We start from the raw sequence: 16,781 nt of genomic DNA, 5'->3' as shown, positions 1-16,781 counted from the left end.
CCATGGACCGGCCCGGGAGGAGCCGTGGAGGAGTATAGCTTGCTGGAGCAGAGGATGAAGAAGATGGAAGAGAGGGAAAAAAGGATTGATAGGTGGGCCCCACGAATGACAGGTGGGGCCCACAACTAACGGTGTTAAAAGGACATCCATCCAACCCTCTTCACCCCTTGAACCAAACAAAAGACTGGATCGGTTCCAACCTACTTATCCAAACATATGGATAATATAAGATAGGTCAACTCCAACCTATAAAAGTAGATCAGCTCCAACCCAACACACATCGGGGCTGTTTGGATACGAGGTGCTAAACTTTAACAGTGTCACATCGGATATTCGGATGTTAATTAGGAGGACTAAACATGAGCTAATTATAAAACTAATTGCAGAACCTTGTGCTAATTTGCGAGACGAATCTATTAAGCCTAATTAATCCATCATTAGCAAATGGTTACTGTAGCACTACATTATCAAATCATGGACTAATTAGGCTTAATAGATTCGTCTCGCGAATTATACTCCATCTGTGTAATTAGTTTTGTAATTAGCTTATGTTTAATACTTCTAATTAACATCAAATATTTGATGTGACATGTGTTAAATTTTAATAGGGTGTCCCAAACACCCCCTATCGTCTCGAAACCAAACGTTACCTAAATTGCAGTCTGGCTCGCTCGGGGGAAAACTCGCGCACGGCCCCGCCCACCTAAACGGCTAAACCCACTCCGTTCGGCTCGGCTTGCGGCAAGCCCCTAAAACCACCACGCGCACGACCGAGAGATCGTGCTCGCCGCCGCCGTCACGCCCCTAAAAAGCCCCCAGGCCCCAGCAGCCTGCCCCACTTCCCCTCCTCCTGTGCGTCCTCTCTCTCCCTTGGCTGACTCGTCCGCCTCCCCTTCCCCATTCGCGTGTCGCGTCCGCCGCACGCGCCGCCTGAACCCTAGCTTCCGCCGCCGCCGGTAAGTCAGGCGGGGACGCCGCGGCACCTATCTTCTGCTCTCGCGCTCGCCCCGCTCTTGTTAAGCTCTCTACCGATCCGTCTGATCCAATCTGTTGTGGGTGGCGCAGGCAGCTAGGATGGAGAAGGGGGCCTCGGAGTCGTCGCTCTCCTGCGCTCGCTGCGGCAAGCCCGCCCTCCTGCAGTACGTTGTTTTCCCCTTGTTGCACATAGTACTTCCTGCCTCCGCCGGTTTATTATCTGCTGCCGAGTTCTCGAGTTCCGCTTCCTGATGCACTTTGCTTGAGCGCCATGGAATTCTCTATCTAGTAATAGGAATTGATTCTCGGGGCAACTTTGTCGTGAAGCTATTTAGCAAGTTATATAAAGGGTATCACTAGCTTTCGTTTATAGTAAGTACCTTGAACGGAGACCTCCAGTGTTTTTCCCTTTTTTGGGTGGTAATATGCGATCTGAAAAGCAACATTATCGTTCCTACCACTGAAAGAAGTTTGCGATAAGTATTTTACTTCGTTCAAGTTCTTGCTTATCCTTTGTTGTTTTTCAGATGCCCCAAGTGCGCGGAACTGAAGCTGCCGCGCGATGGCGCTGCTTTCTGGTCAGTGCCAAGCTCCCTTTCTCTGTCCGTTGTGCATGCAACATCATCATACCACTAGCTTACAGGATGCTTGAATTAGTTAAAATTTATCCCGGAGCCTTTGAATTCACTACTATTTGTAAGTTAACTTGCAGAAACAAACACCTGTTACTGTTAGATTCCCAAGTGTTCGTAAGTTATGGCATTATATGGAAACTTCATCACCAAACAGAATGAATATGGTGCAATAAAATGTTTTCTTTAGGTCTTGTCAGTACGCATAATGGATTTTAGATCCTTGTTCTTTTGATCTTTTAAGAAAACACATGTTTTGATATTAAAGTATACATTGGAAGTGCCAGGATACTAGCACAGGGTAGAATCATGCTTCATGTGGGCTTCAGCTGTTTGAACTAGAGGAAGCATTTAATTCTTTTGTGTTCACAAATCATTTGCAGCACACAGGATTGTTTTAAGGCAGCGTGGAGCTCCCACAAATCTGTTCACCCAAAGCCAAATGCACCAGCATCCCAGCAGCCTCCAGAAGGTTGGAAGTATTGTTTGAAAAAAGGGCGGTCACGTTCATTGCAGCTTCCTCGTTTTGAATGGACAGGGTAAAATACTATTACCATATATTTGCATTTTCTTTGTTGGCTCTGTTGCGTTTATTATATCGGGCATCCCATTTACCTCTGGAGTTCAGGGCAGGTTTTTAGAAATTGCCAATCAACCCAAATTCAAATATTTTAAATTTATATTGATTTGCAACTGGATGAATTCCTATCTTATTAATTAAATGATGGTATCTTCTGCCCACAATGCATATGGGACATTTAGAAGATTTTTCCATCATGCAAAATGCTCGAAGCAACAAATGAGCTAGTTACATTCTTTCTTTTCTAGCTTTTTATGGATAGTGACTCCATTATATTCATATCTGGACAGTGAAGATCTCTTGGGTAGTTACTGCAGGCTTCCTACTCTGTACTCCATGTATGCATTAAGCAAATTATTTAGAAATAACTGCAAAAGTGAGTTACAGTAGATTTCAGCAAAAACTTGGCTGCATGCCTGGCTTGCAAAAGCACGTGCTTCCTGTCTAGTTGGATAAATAGCTCACCCCATCTAAGCTCATTGCATTTCCTTCGAATCCACAAAATAGAACAGTGACAAACTGATTTTTTTGCTTTCTAATTATATCGTTATTCTTTACTAATACTCTAGGTTAGGAGGACTGAAAAGTTTGATGATACATTACTCACATTTTATTGAAAATGATAATGTCTTGCAGTCCATTGAGACCATATCCAATATCAAAGACGCGTGTGGTGCCAGATGAAATTGAGAAGCCTGATTGGGCACTTGATGTATGTCCTTGTTAATTTAATTGCCTTTTCCTCAACTGTGTGCATGCAGTGTCATAGTTACCAATTGAACTGATATATCTTTCTAAACATGAAAAAGGGATCATTATGTTTAACCTGTGCACCTTGTAATATCCTCACATTGTAATACTTTTGTAGGGAATTCCCAAGATTGAACCAGATAGTGATTTGCAGAAAAGAGTAGAGGTAAAGTTCTTCGGAGATTTGTGAATATCACATATGCTCCATGAATAAATATCTGATAATTGCTGCTATCTCTGTAGATTAAGACCCCTGAGCAAATAGAAAGGATGAGAGAAACATGTCGGGTAAGTTCCCATAACATATAAATGTGTGTTGACATATTGTAATGTCACTTCCCTAATCATTTCTATTCCATACTGTCGTTGTTAGATTGCAAGAGAGGTTTTAGATGCAGCTGCTCGAGTGATAAAACCAGGGATTACAACAGATGAAATTGATAGAGTCGTCCATGAGGAGACAATTGCTAGAGGTTAGATTAACATCCTTTCAGAATTTAAATGCAACAATCGAACACCAAATGATTGAATCATGAACTCATCTTGTAAAACACTACAATTATTGTTTTAATAACATACTATCTGTGTCTTAATCATGCTTATTTATTCTCTTATTATTGATTATAACTTCCATCTTGATCCTCAGGTGGATATCCGTCTCCATTGAATTACCATTTCTTCCCAAAGTCATGTTGCACGTAGGTTGTCTTTGTTTTAATAATTCTTAGCATTGTGACTTGGAGACTATACATTGGCATTGCTCAAATTGTTGTCTCTTGTTCTCAGGTCTGTCAACGAAGTTATTTGCCATGGAATTCCAGATGCCAGGTCCAATTGAATACACACTACGTTATACTTTCATTTACATAGCAATAGCTATCTCTTTCATGCTTTCTTGGACTAGTTGTTGCTTTGACTACTTTTGACTCATACATATGGAGATTATTTATCTTTGTATATACTTGATTGGATAATTTAGGACAACAAGTATACTCTAGCTGCATGGCTGGACCATATAGGAGTCGCAAATAATATGTTCTAAGACGTTGCATTAAAAAAAGAACGACCACGGGGAATATGTCTCCCCAGGCTTTGTCTTAAAGTAGGTGCCTAGCTTTGAACCTTGGCTTTGAAGTTCAACCACTCTAACCATTACGCCACGAGGCTTGGCCTAAGACGTTGCATGACCCTTCTAAATTTGCTATTAAATCCACGGGGAATATGTCTCCCCAGGCTGTCTTAAAGTAGGTGCCTAGCTTTGAACCTTGGCTTTGAAGTTCAACCACTCTAACCATTACACCACGAGGCTTGGCCTAAGACGTTGCATGACCCTTCTAAATTTGCTATTAAATCCTAGGGCAAAACGTCAATAACTTTAACATCTGGTAAATGCATGCTTTTAGTTTGTTCTACTAATGAGTTCTTGGTTTCAAGTGGATTTTAGATGTGCGAAAGCCATATTCTAACTTCCTATTTCCATGTTGAGCAAATTAAAATAGTTTCAATGTAATGACTTATGGTTCAAGTTTGTGTATTTGATTGCGATTGGTTTCTCTAATTCTTTTTTTTTTTACAGGAAACTTGAGGATGGTGACATTGTAAATGTTGATGTAACTGTATACTATAAAGGTGTTCATGGTAAAGTCTCTTTTGTTTTTATAGGATGCTTAACTGTTTCATATATGTAATGTTTATTTTTAATTAGCATCTATCTCAACTGCAGGTGATTTGAATGAGACATATTTTGTTGGCAATGTTGATGAAGCTTCCAAACAGCTTGTTCGTTGTACCTATGAGTGCTTGGAGAAAGCTATTGCTATAGGTGACATTATTTAATAATCTGAACTTGCTATTCCTTATATTTGCCTAGTAGACTTTATAAAGAAAACAAAAGGAATTCCTTTTGTTTGCAGTTCCCTATACATTTTCTAAGACCTTTAGATCATACCTGCAACGGATTTAGGATATTTGAACTTAAACATATTTATGTGCAGTTAAACCTGGAGTTAGGTTTCGAGAGGTTGGAGAAATCATAAATAGACATGCGTCCATGTCAGGCTTATCTGTGGTCAGTATCAGAACGGCATTGAACTAACACATTCATTACTATCCCCATTGTACGTTTGCACCTATCCTCCTCTGATTACCTTTCTTTCAGGTGAAATCATATTGTGGCCATGGCATAGGAGAACTGTTCCACTGTGCCCCAAACATCCCCCATTATTCAAGTATATTTCTTGCAGCTAGTCTTATTTCCATATCTTTTTATATTAGTGCAGTAAATGTGATACTACTATAAAAGCTATGCCTGAAGGGCACATAATTTAATTGAACTCAAGGTATGTTTGCGCTATTTAATGTAGGAAACAAGGCTGTTGGCATCATGAAAGCTGGGCAGACATTTACAATCGAACCAATGATCAATGCAGGCAAGTGTACATATTGTATAGCTCCGGCAAATTCCAAATGCTCATGATGTTTCCCCCTAAATACCTGAGTGCTCAGCATTATAGCCAATATTTTCATATTGTGTAGGAGTTTGGAATGATCGTCTGTGGCCTGATGATTGGACTGCAGTGACTGCAGATGGTAAACGGAGTGCACAATTTGAACATACACTTTTGGTGAGCTCAATACCTTGAGTTTTTATCTTGTTCCCTGGAGGAATTAATCCATTCGTTTAATTTGAATATGTTTATTGTGCATACAATTTTGTTATACTAGAAATAACAAATACCTTCATGCGTTCTATTTGATCCTATGGTGACTGATAAATTTGAACTGAGTTCTTACACGCTTAACTTGCTGCTGTTTTATTATTGCTCTGCTAGTTTTGTGTACAATTTCTTTTACTTGAAAGCAATGTTGAGTCTTTGTGATGTGTAATGTTATATGTAGAACTTAATTTTTTCTTTGCTGTTCTCCAGGTGACTGAGACAGGATGTGAAGTGTTGACGGCACGGTTACCCTCATCACCGGACGTCTTTCCATGGTTGAAGCCATGATGTGGGTACTCCAGCCATAAGCAACAAATAGCATGTGATCCTAATACATTGGGACTGCATGAATCTTGTTGTTTCTTGTCACCGAGAATTTCAAATTTTCCAAACAGATGCATATATGCAACTGTTGAACAGCCGCTAAAACTTCTGTCTTCCTGAGTTGTTTCTGGGAGTGGATCGATTTTTTCAGAGTTATATGAGGCACAAGGTTACTTGAGGTGTGTTACAACATGTTTATGCCATCTCATCCCAGTGCAGACATCATAGGTTCGCTAAGCGTAATTTCTATCAATTTGAGTATGTTAATTTGATTGACTGATAATCGACAAAGCCCCCAATGGCCGATTGCCCCGGAAGAACAAGTTTTAGGCTTAGGAGCTGAATATTACGTCCAACCTCTTCATGGTCAAAGCCCTTCCACTTTTGAAAGCAAAATTTCATAAACACCTTTGAAAGCAAAATTTTGTAAACGATACAATGCTTGTGGCTCTATAAAAACCAAAATTGTATTGCCACCAACCAGTTCCTGCATCCTAGTATCCACTGAAATCGACCAACGATGAATAAGATTTATTTTCATCAGTTGAAACAGCGTTCTGCACGGCAGTTCTCGTTTCTTGGTTTTCAGATTTCAGTGAAGTGGCGATCCTGAAACCAGCCATCTCGTTGATCTGTGACCTTTTGCACCTTGCTTCCTCCAAGTTTCCTTCCCAGCACGTCTCCGCAAGTAATTCCTGGGTTTTATCTATATTTTCCGATGGAATAAGATCATCATTTTGCAGCAGCACAAGGTACACCTGGTCGGCTGCAGCCTTCCGTATCTGTCAGATTGCATAGTATTTGAGCTCAACTGATTGTTGGACGGAGTTCTGCGCTTCTCAGGCAAGAAAAGGTAAATGTTACCTTGGGGTATCTGTGGCCTAGGAACGTGAGGAGTTGAGAGAATGCCTTAGTGCAAGTTCCATCCGATTGTGAAGAAATGTATCCAAGGATCGAGAGGCCTGCACATAACTTTGTGAAATCTTTTGATCCCTTCAGCTCAGATCCCACCGAATCTACAAGTCCACTGTAGAACTCACTATAACCCTGTTGAATGTCACAAAAACTGAAGATATAACAAAACCTTGCAAAATGTAACCAAGAAAGGGAGCATAAGTGTTCTTTTGGCAGCAAAAGCATTCGACCAACATGAGGTAACTAAGTTTGTAGATATGTTATAATTCCCTATACTGTAAAGTGTGAATTTCCTACTCTGAGGTTTCAAGCTGCAGAATTGTACTGAAAATAATTCTCCGTGGCCTAAGAAAACAATCTTCTTTGTTTATTTGCCACTAGACGTGCAGAAAAGGAAGCCAGTCTCTCACCATTCTGTAACTATTTAGTGCATTACTGAGTAAACTCACCTCCCTGTTCAAGAAAACCTTTTTACTGAAGAGAGCCTCAATAGTCTGCGAATACAAGGCCCTTGTTAGATTAAAAAAGATTAAAAAAATGTATAACATCACATGTGGGAAACGAGAATGCACAATCATCTGAACTTTTATTATTTAAAATCATAAAACTGAAACTAAATTAGCAGCACCAGTTCCAGTTTTGATGTCGTTACAACAGGTAAACATGAGTGTGGATGTAGAACAAAAGTACATATATTGCAATTGATTGAGAGCACATCTATTAGATAAACAGCAAAATGAAAAGCTATTCAAAGCCCTGTGCAAACTATAACAAATAGAATTTACATGCAACATATGCTAGGCGCAGAATATGATGTCATCAGACGATGTGGATAAACCTCTGTTACCTTCAATGTGGGAGTAATCACACGATCACACTTCCGGTAACGCTGTAGAACCCATAGAAGGTCACAACTCAACATATACTCTCTACTTTTCCCTTCACAATCTGTATTGATAGTTGAATCCTCAAGATACCCAACTAAAGCTGATGTTGAAGCTTTCTTCAAAGACTCCTGCAATCCACCTGTAGCAATCACAAGCCCTGAGAGCACAGCCTTGCTATAGCAGCTGACCTGAAGAAGCTTCACCAATCGTGGATATGATACTGTAGGAACCTAATGAAGAAAAATTTTCTACTAAGTTAGATGTCAAACAATAATACCACAACAGGTCAAATATTATGCACAAGCTGGTGATGGAATAATCAGTGCGTGAACTATTAAGCAAACATATGTTCATAGAAAACCTCAATTATTAAGAAAATAGATGGAATTATGGGTAAATTTCCATTATTGCAGATCTCAACCCCCGCTACTTCATTCCCAACATGACTAATTTCCAATTGGTGAGATACTGAGCATTAAAAGATCAAATTTAAAGGCAGGACAGGTAATTCTCATCAATCATGATCAACCACTTACTGCCCACTCCAAATCTGTGCTGCTGGGAATAATTTCTTCCAGCAGTTCTCTGCGAGGTATAAATGGGATGAGGTGTTCCTGGTGGTACAGAATTCTCTGCAGGGTCTTGATAGCTATTTCTCTCATCTTATCTATTTTCTCAACTGCTTGTTTTGCAATGCCTGCAACCAGATCCTGTGCAATTCCAGAGTCAAAAAGCCAGTGTGTAGTACTACTTGCATTTACTTCCATTTCACTCAGTTCAGACTCAAGGCCAGAAGCTGGTAATGTTCTCAATGCAACAATATCTCTCCTGCAGAGGATGAACGTGCACCGTTCTAGTGCATCCATTGCTGCTTCACGTACCCAAGAACCCACATCTCCTCTGTTGTCCACAGCATAATCATCAAGTGCTCTAAATAAAGCTTGCATGACATAATCTTTTATGTATGCATATATGGAATCTCCACCATCTGAGCTCTGATCAAATGATGCAGTTAGCGTTTCACATACCGAAATTAACCCCCTGACAGAGTTCACACGTGCTTCAGCATCAGGATCATCAGGCTTATCCTACAAACCAGATTGCACAGGAGTTTTAGTTCCAATATTAAAGAACAACAGCAACAGCTTATTCTCCCTGTTTTTACTATTGAAATATCAATCGGTAATTCCATTACCTCAATTGTGCATGAGCTACAGAGCTTACTCATGACAGGCATCCATTTCAATACCAAGAATTTGTATGGTAATATTCCAAGGGCCAGTGCGGCTCCTCGTCTTGCAGCCAAATTGGGGTCGTCTAGAAGTGCCACATATTTTGAAATGATATCATTGGCAATCTTTTCACCAGAAGATACCAGATATGTTGGAATAAAATTCTTTAATGCATCAACAGCAGCACACTGGACAAAATAGTGAAAGAAAAACACACTCAGTCACAAACATAGATGGCTAGTGTCATGATTGTACAGTATCTGGAAAGTACAAATGTACAGACAAAAAAGGGATTGATTACATATCATAGTACTTGGTTGGAGTTAGGGGGTGGGGGGCACTCTTTGAGTGAATGTATGTAGAGAAAAAAGAAAGTTCACCTGTATTTGAGAATTGGGGTGCCTCAAATTCTCATTAAGTGTTTCTAATAAACTTTTCTTTATCTTCTCATTCAAGGATATTCCAGCTATAGAAATGCATGAAATGAATCGGGAAACAGCGGAGCGCATAATCTCTCCTCCTTTGCCTCGATAAAGGCGTGCCTTTTCTATTGCAGGGACAATACCTGACAGAGCCTTCTGCATGTCTAAATAATAAAGATACAGATGCAAGGTCACTTTTCATGTAAGCAGCACAAAACATTAAAATGATATGTATCATAAAAGTGCAAGACATAATATATGTGGCAATTCCATCACTTACCTGTGGAAAAGGTAAAACCAAGTTGGTACAACCTTAAAGCAACCTCGCCAGCAGCTAAAGTGGCTCCATGGCGAGTACACAAGTCCGATGATAGAGTGCATGGAACTAACTTTTCAAGGGCATGTCCACCGAAGTAATCCATATCATATTGTACAAGTAAAGAAAGGGCCTGAGCAGCTAACTCTCTCAAGCTTTTCTCCTAGGAAAAAAAAAGAAAAAGAAAAGTCAGCCTAAATGATTAATTGAAATATAGCAAGTTCATCTCCTCAGTAAAATTTATGGAAAGCAGCGAAGAGATTAAGGGTGCGTTTGGCAGAGGTCCCAGAGCTGATTCTCTGCTGATTCCAGCAGGAGCTCTGCCAACCAGTTTTTCAGAGAGAAGTGATTCCCTGCTGATTCTGTGAAGTGATTCTCTGAAATAAACTAAGAGGCTGGGAGCTGAAAAAAGTAGTTTTCCTGATTCTGTGAAGTGATTCTCCATCTTGATTTCAAAAGTTTATGCTAGAGAATCAAAGAGAATCACTTTCAGCCATAGAATCACTTCTCTCAGAGAATCAGCTCCCATAAAGAATTAGAATCAGATGGAGCTCTACCTAACAGACCCTAAGTCATGAAAGCAGCACTCCACAGAAAACAAAATTTGTGTATCGAAGCACTGCACATTAAAACTGAAAGAAGAGGGAGAAAACTTCTAAAAATGTGAAAAAAAGCCTGGTGAAATGCAGTACGAAATTAGTACCATAAGAAAAAAATTAAATAATGTAATTACTGTAACAATAATATACAAAAGTAGCACTACAGGGCATTTACATTGTAAATGATTTTAACTTCACTTTCCTAAATCAGCTACAAGTTCCAGGTAAGGAATGAAGTAGTTGAGGAGCTAATAGCAATTGCAACACAGGCAAAAAGTGTGGAAATTGGCAACAACAAACATGCAATCTCACTCAAACCATAAATACTTGCAGAGAACTACAGTACCCAGTGAGTTATTTTATTGCAAAGTAGCTCATCTGCAAAGGGATAAAGATATTCCTTGTACTGAGCAACAGAAACAGCAACATTCAGATAAGAGTTTGATCGGGAAGCCAGTGCAAAGTAGTCTGTTGTATTCACAATATCAATGCCATGTGGAAAAGTTCCCTGTCTTCCAACATTCTCTTGAAAGGCAGCAGAAGCAGCTCTTCTGCAATTAACCTACCATCACATAGACAATAAAGATTGGTGAGATAAGATCATCTAGTCAAAATACTATGGGATCAGAGGTAGAAAACATCTGGAAGTACAAATGTAGAATTAAATTAAAAATAAGCTTGCCTCTCGATCGTAACAAGCAACTGTTAGAAGGTGGGGAGCAAGTTGTTCCAAAACAGCCTTCATATCATAATTGGTATAAGCCCGACCAAATGCCCAACAAACATATGCTGCTGCATCTCTTACGTGTGATCCAATGCTATGTGGACCTCTTCGTACATCATAGTGTAAAGCCTGCAGAGGTACGTCATGAAATAAATTGAGACAGTAAAAGCTTATCTTACTGAACCAGCACTAAACATATGTATCAATACTTAATTGTCTTTCAATGTGCAAAAAGAAATAAAGGAAGGAAAGGGCATCTTTCAGTACTATTATAATTGTTATGTTATTTATGCACCTTTATTATAACAGGAATAACATCAGGAAAGCTAGAAGGCAGCAATAACCCTCTCCGAGAAAGTTCAGCCAAGGCCAAACAGCCTCCATGCCAGGAACCATCACCCTTCAGAATCCAAAAGGAATAAGTTATTACGTGAGTAGTGCTGAGAAAACTAGCAGTTTGCCAAGCTTAATATAAATTGACATATTTCTATAAACAATCAAAGGAGGTTATGAAGACCATAAGTTATACACAGACCTCCCCAGGAGAAAAAAGTTGCAAGATTGAGGATATAACTTCTTCTGACAATGTAGGTGTTAAACGTGCAGTTATCCTACCAATTCCTTTGGCAGCAGACCACCTTACAATTGTATCCTGACAGAAAATTAGAAAAAAAAACATTTGGCTTTAGTTCAAGAACAGGTTTTTGAGGCTAAATGTAAAATATGAACAATTCACAAAACGCTCAGCACAACTTCATCTGGGACGACAATTCTACTAATTGCATTTCACATCCCAATAAAACTTGGCTTTTTAACATGCAAAGAATCATAACAGCAGTACATAAAGCAGCCTCCCTACTGTTCTCCTCAAAAAGTATATGAAGCAGTGAATCATGACTCCAACTGTGTATGTGGTTTCTCAATTACACAAACAGGAGAACTTATTCATTTCAGATATCACCATTGCTGCAGCGTTTGTCCTTAAAACAGGCAGTTGTGTCGGTTGTTTAAAGCAATCCAGTTCACAAATCGTAGTACTACCTCAGGTCATAAATACTTGACACAGTTGTCTTTTTATGATCTTAGAGTTTTGATTTTTGACTGATAATTTTTCTTATTAGAATACAGTTATAATATCTAATAAGTATAAGCTTATGAAAGTACTCAGATAGCTGGTCGTGTTTTCATTTTTCTGTTATGTAAGTGTGAGTGCTGGTTTGGGTTTCTTCTTTAGCGAAAGTATGTCAGTACTTGGTCCGTTCCTTCTTCAATACAGAGATACACAGATCTCTTGTGTACTCTAGAAAAAAGATTATGAAAGTACTTTTCAAGACAAATCTACTCATATGATTTTTATTTTATTGAAACTAAATATTTTGAAAACTATTGATGCTCAAAGTTTCAAAAGTTTGCCTGCATTTTGACCAAAGCGCCAAGTATTTGTTACCTAAGGGAGTAAAATATAGGAATCCCACAGGGAAAAAAAAACATCAACTCTCTTCAAGCAATCAAACCAAGTTTTGGTTAATGCAGTTAAGAGTTCAATTGTATTCTACAAATAATTCTATAAATTTAAACAAAAAAAAGGCTGTGTGGCTTTTTTGCTCCAACATACAGGACAATATGGACAGTGCTATGTATTTATTAAGATATGAAATGCAGTGGAGGTAGACTGGCATGTGAAGGTCCTTGTGAGGAAAACAAATATTCGCCAGCAAGCAAAGAGAGAAAATAATAACAATTGTAACTATTCTTGTTATAATTATTCGAGCAGAAACAACAGAGTAAATATTACTACCACATTCTAGAGGATAAAATCAAAACTTTGTGGCATAATATCAGGTTAAAAACATACTGAATCCCTCAAACCAGTCAACAGCAAGTCGATAATCTCTTCTACAATTTCTGGAACATCCATAAGTTCTTCCAGAAAACACACGTCTGTCTGATCAATATTAGCTTGTTCGCTTGATCCACTTGAATACAATTGTCCGGTCGTAGAACTTGAAAGGTTTGCACCCAGCGAGCTGCTAATTGACTGCATGAGGTTAAAACAGTGAGCACTGTGGTAGAGATATCACCTTACAAGCTCTGAAGAAAAAAAGACTAGGCTAAAGAACAGCTCAAAATATGAAAAAAAATCCCAATATTACTCCCATAAAATAAAGATGTAAAACATGACACAAATTCTAGATTACTTCGTTCTTTATTATTCATCTGGGAAACTGGAATGAATAATCTAATAAAGCAGGTGGCGTGGCTAAGTACACGATGTGCTTTTGATGCAGTTTACTGCCACCTAGCCGATGCCTTACAACCTTATACCAATGGTCCAAGACAATTTCTTGATATATGCTTAGATTCTCGCAAGATTCAAATACAGGGAGCATTGTATTCTCAAATGTAGAATCCAGCATATGCATTAACTTCCTTCTAGAAATACATCCAAAATATTAACAAGATGGAAGGATTTTGATGCCAAGAAAAGAATATACATAAGTATTCACCCAAAATATACTTCTTCCAATTCAACTCAGAAACAACTCCCGCTATCAATCCCAAGAAAGAAATATCGCTTTGTATTGAAAGCGTTTAATCAAGGCACCTTTCCATGTGAAATTTACTGTTCAGAGTTAGCATATCCCTATGAACAGTTGTGTATTCGTGGTCAAGCACTCAAGCTATGAATGTTTGCTTAACTAACCAGGAATTGGAGCTCCGGCATAGTAGAGAAGCTCTTCACCAACTGCTACCACATGAGTGGTTCACATATCTAAATCTAGTGAACAATTTTCCAGGATTTGGACATGATTTGGAGTTCCACGTGGTGCATTCAATATAATAGACGGCAAGCGCATGCCAATCAGATGCCCCTATTCAATTCCAAATGAACTATGTGATGAGACACAAGTATCACTTCTACCACATCCTATGTCCTATTAACTTTATAAAGGATGCATGCATGTATAAAACAATCTAGATGCTCTACCTGCACCACCTTAAAAAGAACATAATTCTTAAACACCATATCATTGACATCTCGTTTCAACAAAAGAATTTGAAATACAAATCCTGATTGCGAAATGCTGCAGTTATGTAACAAGATGAGATTTAAAACCTTGTACTGCCATGATGGTGAAAGTGGAGGCAAGCTAATGAGAGCAATTCGCTGGGCCAGTTTCACCAGGAATTTTCTAAGAAGTGGACTCCTGGCTGAGACATTAGTCTTCATCACAACTGAACAATCATTCCAAGTAACAGAAACAGCATCATACAACATTCTACGGTTACCAATCTGCAACAAGAGGAACCAAAAGGAAGACATCAATGTAAATTGACAATATGTAATTTATGAAATCAAATGTGCACAACCATTCCCTGTTGACAACCACAAAAAAAAATCATGTGCGTAAAAAAGATCCTATTAAGAGATAAATAGATAGAAAAACTTTAGCTGTGAAGGCAAAGATATATCCACCACGTGTGTAGAATACAGATTAAGAAGTAAAAATAAGGCACAGACAAACCTTCAATATTGATGCTAAAGCTTCCACTATACCAATGGATCTAAATTGACCCACAAAGTCATCTGTGACAGACAATAACATATTGTGTGCCCATTCCATAAAACTGAAAATAGAGAGAAGCAGGACAACTCAAAACATTGCCCAATATAATGTTGGATAAAAATAAAAGGAAATGTTCAAGTGAGTAGAAGTTGTTAATGATGTTTGATAATTTCACAAACAATAAATTTTCATTTTAGTAAATACTGATAGTGGTAAACTCCAGTGATAGGATAACATTGAATATACATGCCACTACAGCAATTTACAACATAAATGCATGTGTGCTGTACAAAAATAATTGTAAGAATCACCTGCTGAAAGCATTTGCCATGTCAGGACGAGTCAAGAGCCTTGCAAGCAACAATCCTGAAATCCTTCTCATTGGACCAGAACTGGAGAGATAATCCTTACAGATGTCCAATATCTTTGTCACAAGTGGAACAACCTCAGTCCCATCCACACTATCAGCAGAAGCAATGCTTGTATCCACAGTGGAGATGTCAAATGGGATCAGGACCAGTATATAAAGCCACAATAGAACAACACATTTAGTCTCCATTTCCCCTGTGCTCTCTTGCCTAAGAGCAGTCGCCGAACTAATTGTATGACACTTCTCAAGGAGAGCAACAGCAAGCTCTAGATCTGAAACCTGGTGAGGGAAGAATTTGATGACACTCTTGTACCCACACACTGTTACCAGGGTGTAGATGATGATACACAGAGGCTTGATAATATTAAGGAGCTCATTGGTGCCTGCACCAAGTTCCATTGTCTTTGACCGCACCAATGACATAAGTGGTGAGACAATGCTCTCCAGGTATGGCTCTAGTAGTTGGCCTTCTTCTTGATATTTGTCCATCTATTGCTCGACAGAAAACATAAAAATTCAACATACCGAGCTCGTAAGCATGATAGTTTTGGCATAAAGTCTGTTCAGAGATCGATGCTCTATGAATATCAAGAATATATGTATGAAAAAGATATATGCAGATTTTTGTGAAAAGTGCTTTGATAATAGTACAACTTACTAGTTTTGAATTTTGACAAATATAATAATATTATAGCTGTTGTTTGAAAAAAAATAATATTATAGCAGAAAGTAGTGGCCAAAGTTGTGCTCTAGAGACCATGTTGATGTCTATCATACTATTCATTTATGAACCAAAGTGAACTAAAAATATTTACTCTTCAAGTTGTGAATAAGATGTCTCAGTGTTATCCAAATATATAGTTGTTGTTAGTTTTCCTTGTGGACCTTCGACTCTTACCTTTACCTAAAGAGGTGGTAATAGATCATAAGTCATAGCTCTCTCCCAGGTCCACATTTTTCACCAAGAAAAACAGAATGTAATTCCTAAGCATTCTAGGACATAGGAAATATTCGTGTGAATCATTTGTATCCCAGCTCAGCTTTATCTTCAGCTTTTGCTCACTATCCAATATTAGCAATAACATGCACATTAGCAGATTAACCACAACCTAACAGTTTAAATTGCCTCATAGACTACTCAACTACTAGTCTTTAGCAAACAATAAAAATACGGGTTTGTGGGAAAGGCAGCTTGAAATTTGACATGATCCTTTCGAATTTTGCTCATGTGCATTTAACAGTAGACGCTGAAGCAGATTATATCCTTCCGTAACCAATAGTTAACCAAACGGGAGCTAACGTTGCTCTTAGAGCTGCACGTTCTTCTCTCTGAGATCTAATGTTCAGCGACAGGGAGCATTTGGAGACAGGTGGAGGGGAGAAGTGCTTACGATAGAGCGGATCCTGTGGACATCCGCGGGCTCGGCGACGCCGCCGCCGGTGACGATGCGGCGGAGGATGACGGAGACGAGCTCCCACTCATGGAGGAAGTACCTGCGCAGGACTACCTCCTTGGAGTCCTGCTCGTCGTCGCCGACGGCGGTTGGATCAATGGAGGCTTCGCCGTCGGAAACGGCTCCTGCGGGCTCGGATAGGGCGAGCGTGGCGGCATTAGGCTCCGGAGCAGCGGAGGCGGCGGCGGCTTCCTCCATCGCCGGAGCTCGGGGTGGTTTCCCCACTGGTGGTGCGGTGTTGGTGTGCGACAGTGCGAGGCCACGCTACTGCGTCCGTGACTCTTCTGCCCGTGTTCTCAGTTTCCGTATTTGCAG

The 16,781-nt window shown here is 39.3% G+C and overlaps 2 protein-coding genes across 3 annotated transcripts; one reads left to right on the top strand and one right to left on the bottom strand.

Annotated features, from left to right (window-relative positions):
• Positions 1-798: 798 nt before the first annotated feature.
• Positions 799-6,170, top strand: LOC117839211 (methionine aminopeptidase 1A). The gene is made up of 17 exons (XM_034719487.2): positions 799-956; positions 1,066-1,139; positions 1,503-1,553; positions 1,991-2,146; positions 2,824-2,899; positions 3,056-3,103; positions 3,181-3,225; positions 3,311-3,410; positions 3,584-3,635; positions 3,724-3,765; positions 4,514-4,575; positions 4,661-4,759; positions 4,932-5,005; positions 5,096-5,165; positions 5,301-5,366; positions 5,473-5,561; positions 5,865-6,170. The coding sequence occupies exons 2-17, from the start codon at positions 1,075-1,077 to the stop codon at positions 5,940-5,942; spliced, it is 1,173 nt and encodes a 390-aa protein (XP_034575378.1). The 5' UTR covers positions 799-956; positions 1,066-1,074; the 3' UTR covers positions 5,943-6,170.
• A 154-nt stretch (positions 6,171-6,324) lies between these two features.
• On the bottom strand, positions 6,325-16,761 carry LOC117839210 (tubulin-folding cofactor D). Of its 2 annotated transcripts, none has more exons than XM_072291029.1 (17): positions 16,404-16,761; positions 14,954-15,501; positions 14,601-14,703; positions 14,192-14,368; positions 12,929-13,111; positions 11,609-11,725; positions 11,369-11,473; positions 11,032-11,202; positions 10,696-10,911; positions 9,715-9,913; positions 9,393-9,598; positions 8,976-9,200; positions 8,317-8,868; positions 7,741-8,010; positions 7,304-7,387; positions 6,843-7,025; positions 6,325-6,760 (listed from the first exon to the last, which is right to left on the bottom strand). In XM_072291029.1, exons 1-17 carry the CDS (start codon positions 16,662-16,664, stop codon positions 6,473-6,475), a joined length of 3,888 nt encoding a protein of 1,295 aa, XP_072147130.1. In that variant the 5' UTR covers positions 16,665-16,761; the 3' UTR covers positions 6,325-6,472. The 2 variants fall into 2 exon arrangements, with proteins under 2 accessions (XP_072147130.1, XP_034575377.1); XM_034719486.2 differs by having other exon boundaries at positions 7,343-7,387; positions 16,404-16,760.
• Positions 16,762-16,781: the final 20 nt, after the last annotated feature.

This window comes from Setaria viridis, chromosome 9 (genome assembly GCF_005286985.2).
Source record: "Setaria viridis chromosome 9, Setaria_viridis_v4.0, whole genome shotgun sequence".
Taxonomy (NCBI): Eukaryota; Viridiplantae; Streptophyta; class Magnoliopsida; order Poales; family Poaceae; genus Setaria; species Setaria viridis.
Note: the sequence above shows the minus strand (reverse complement) of the source record. Positions and strands in the feature narration are given on the sequence as shown.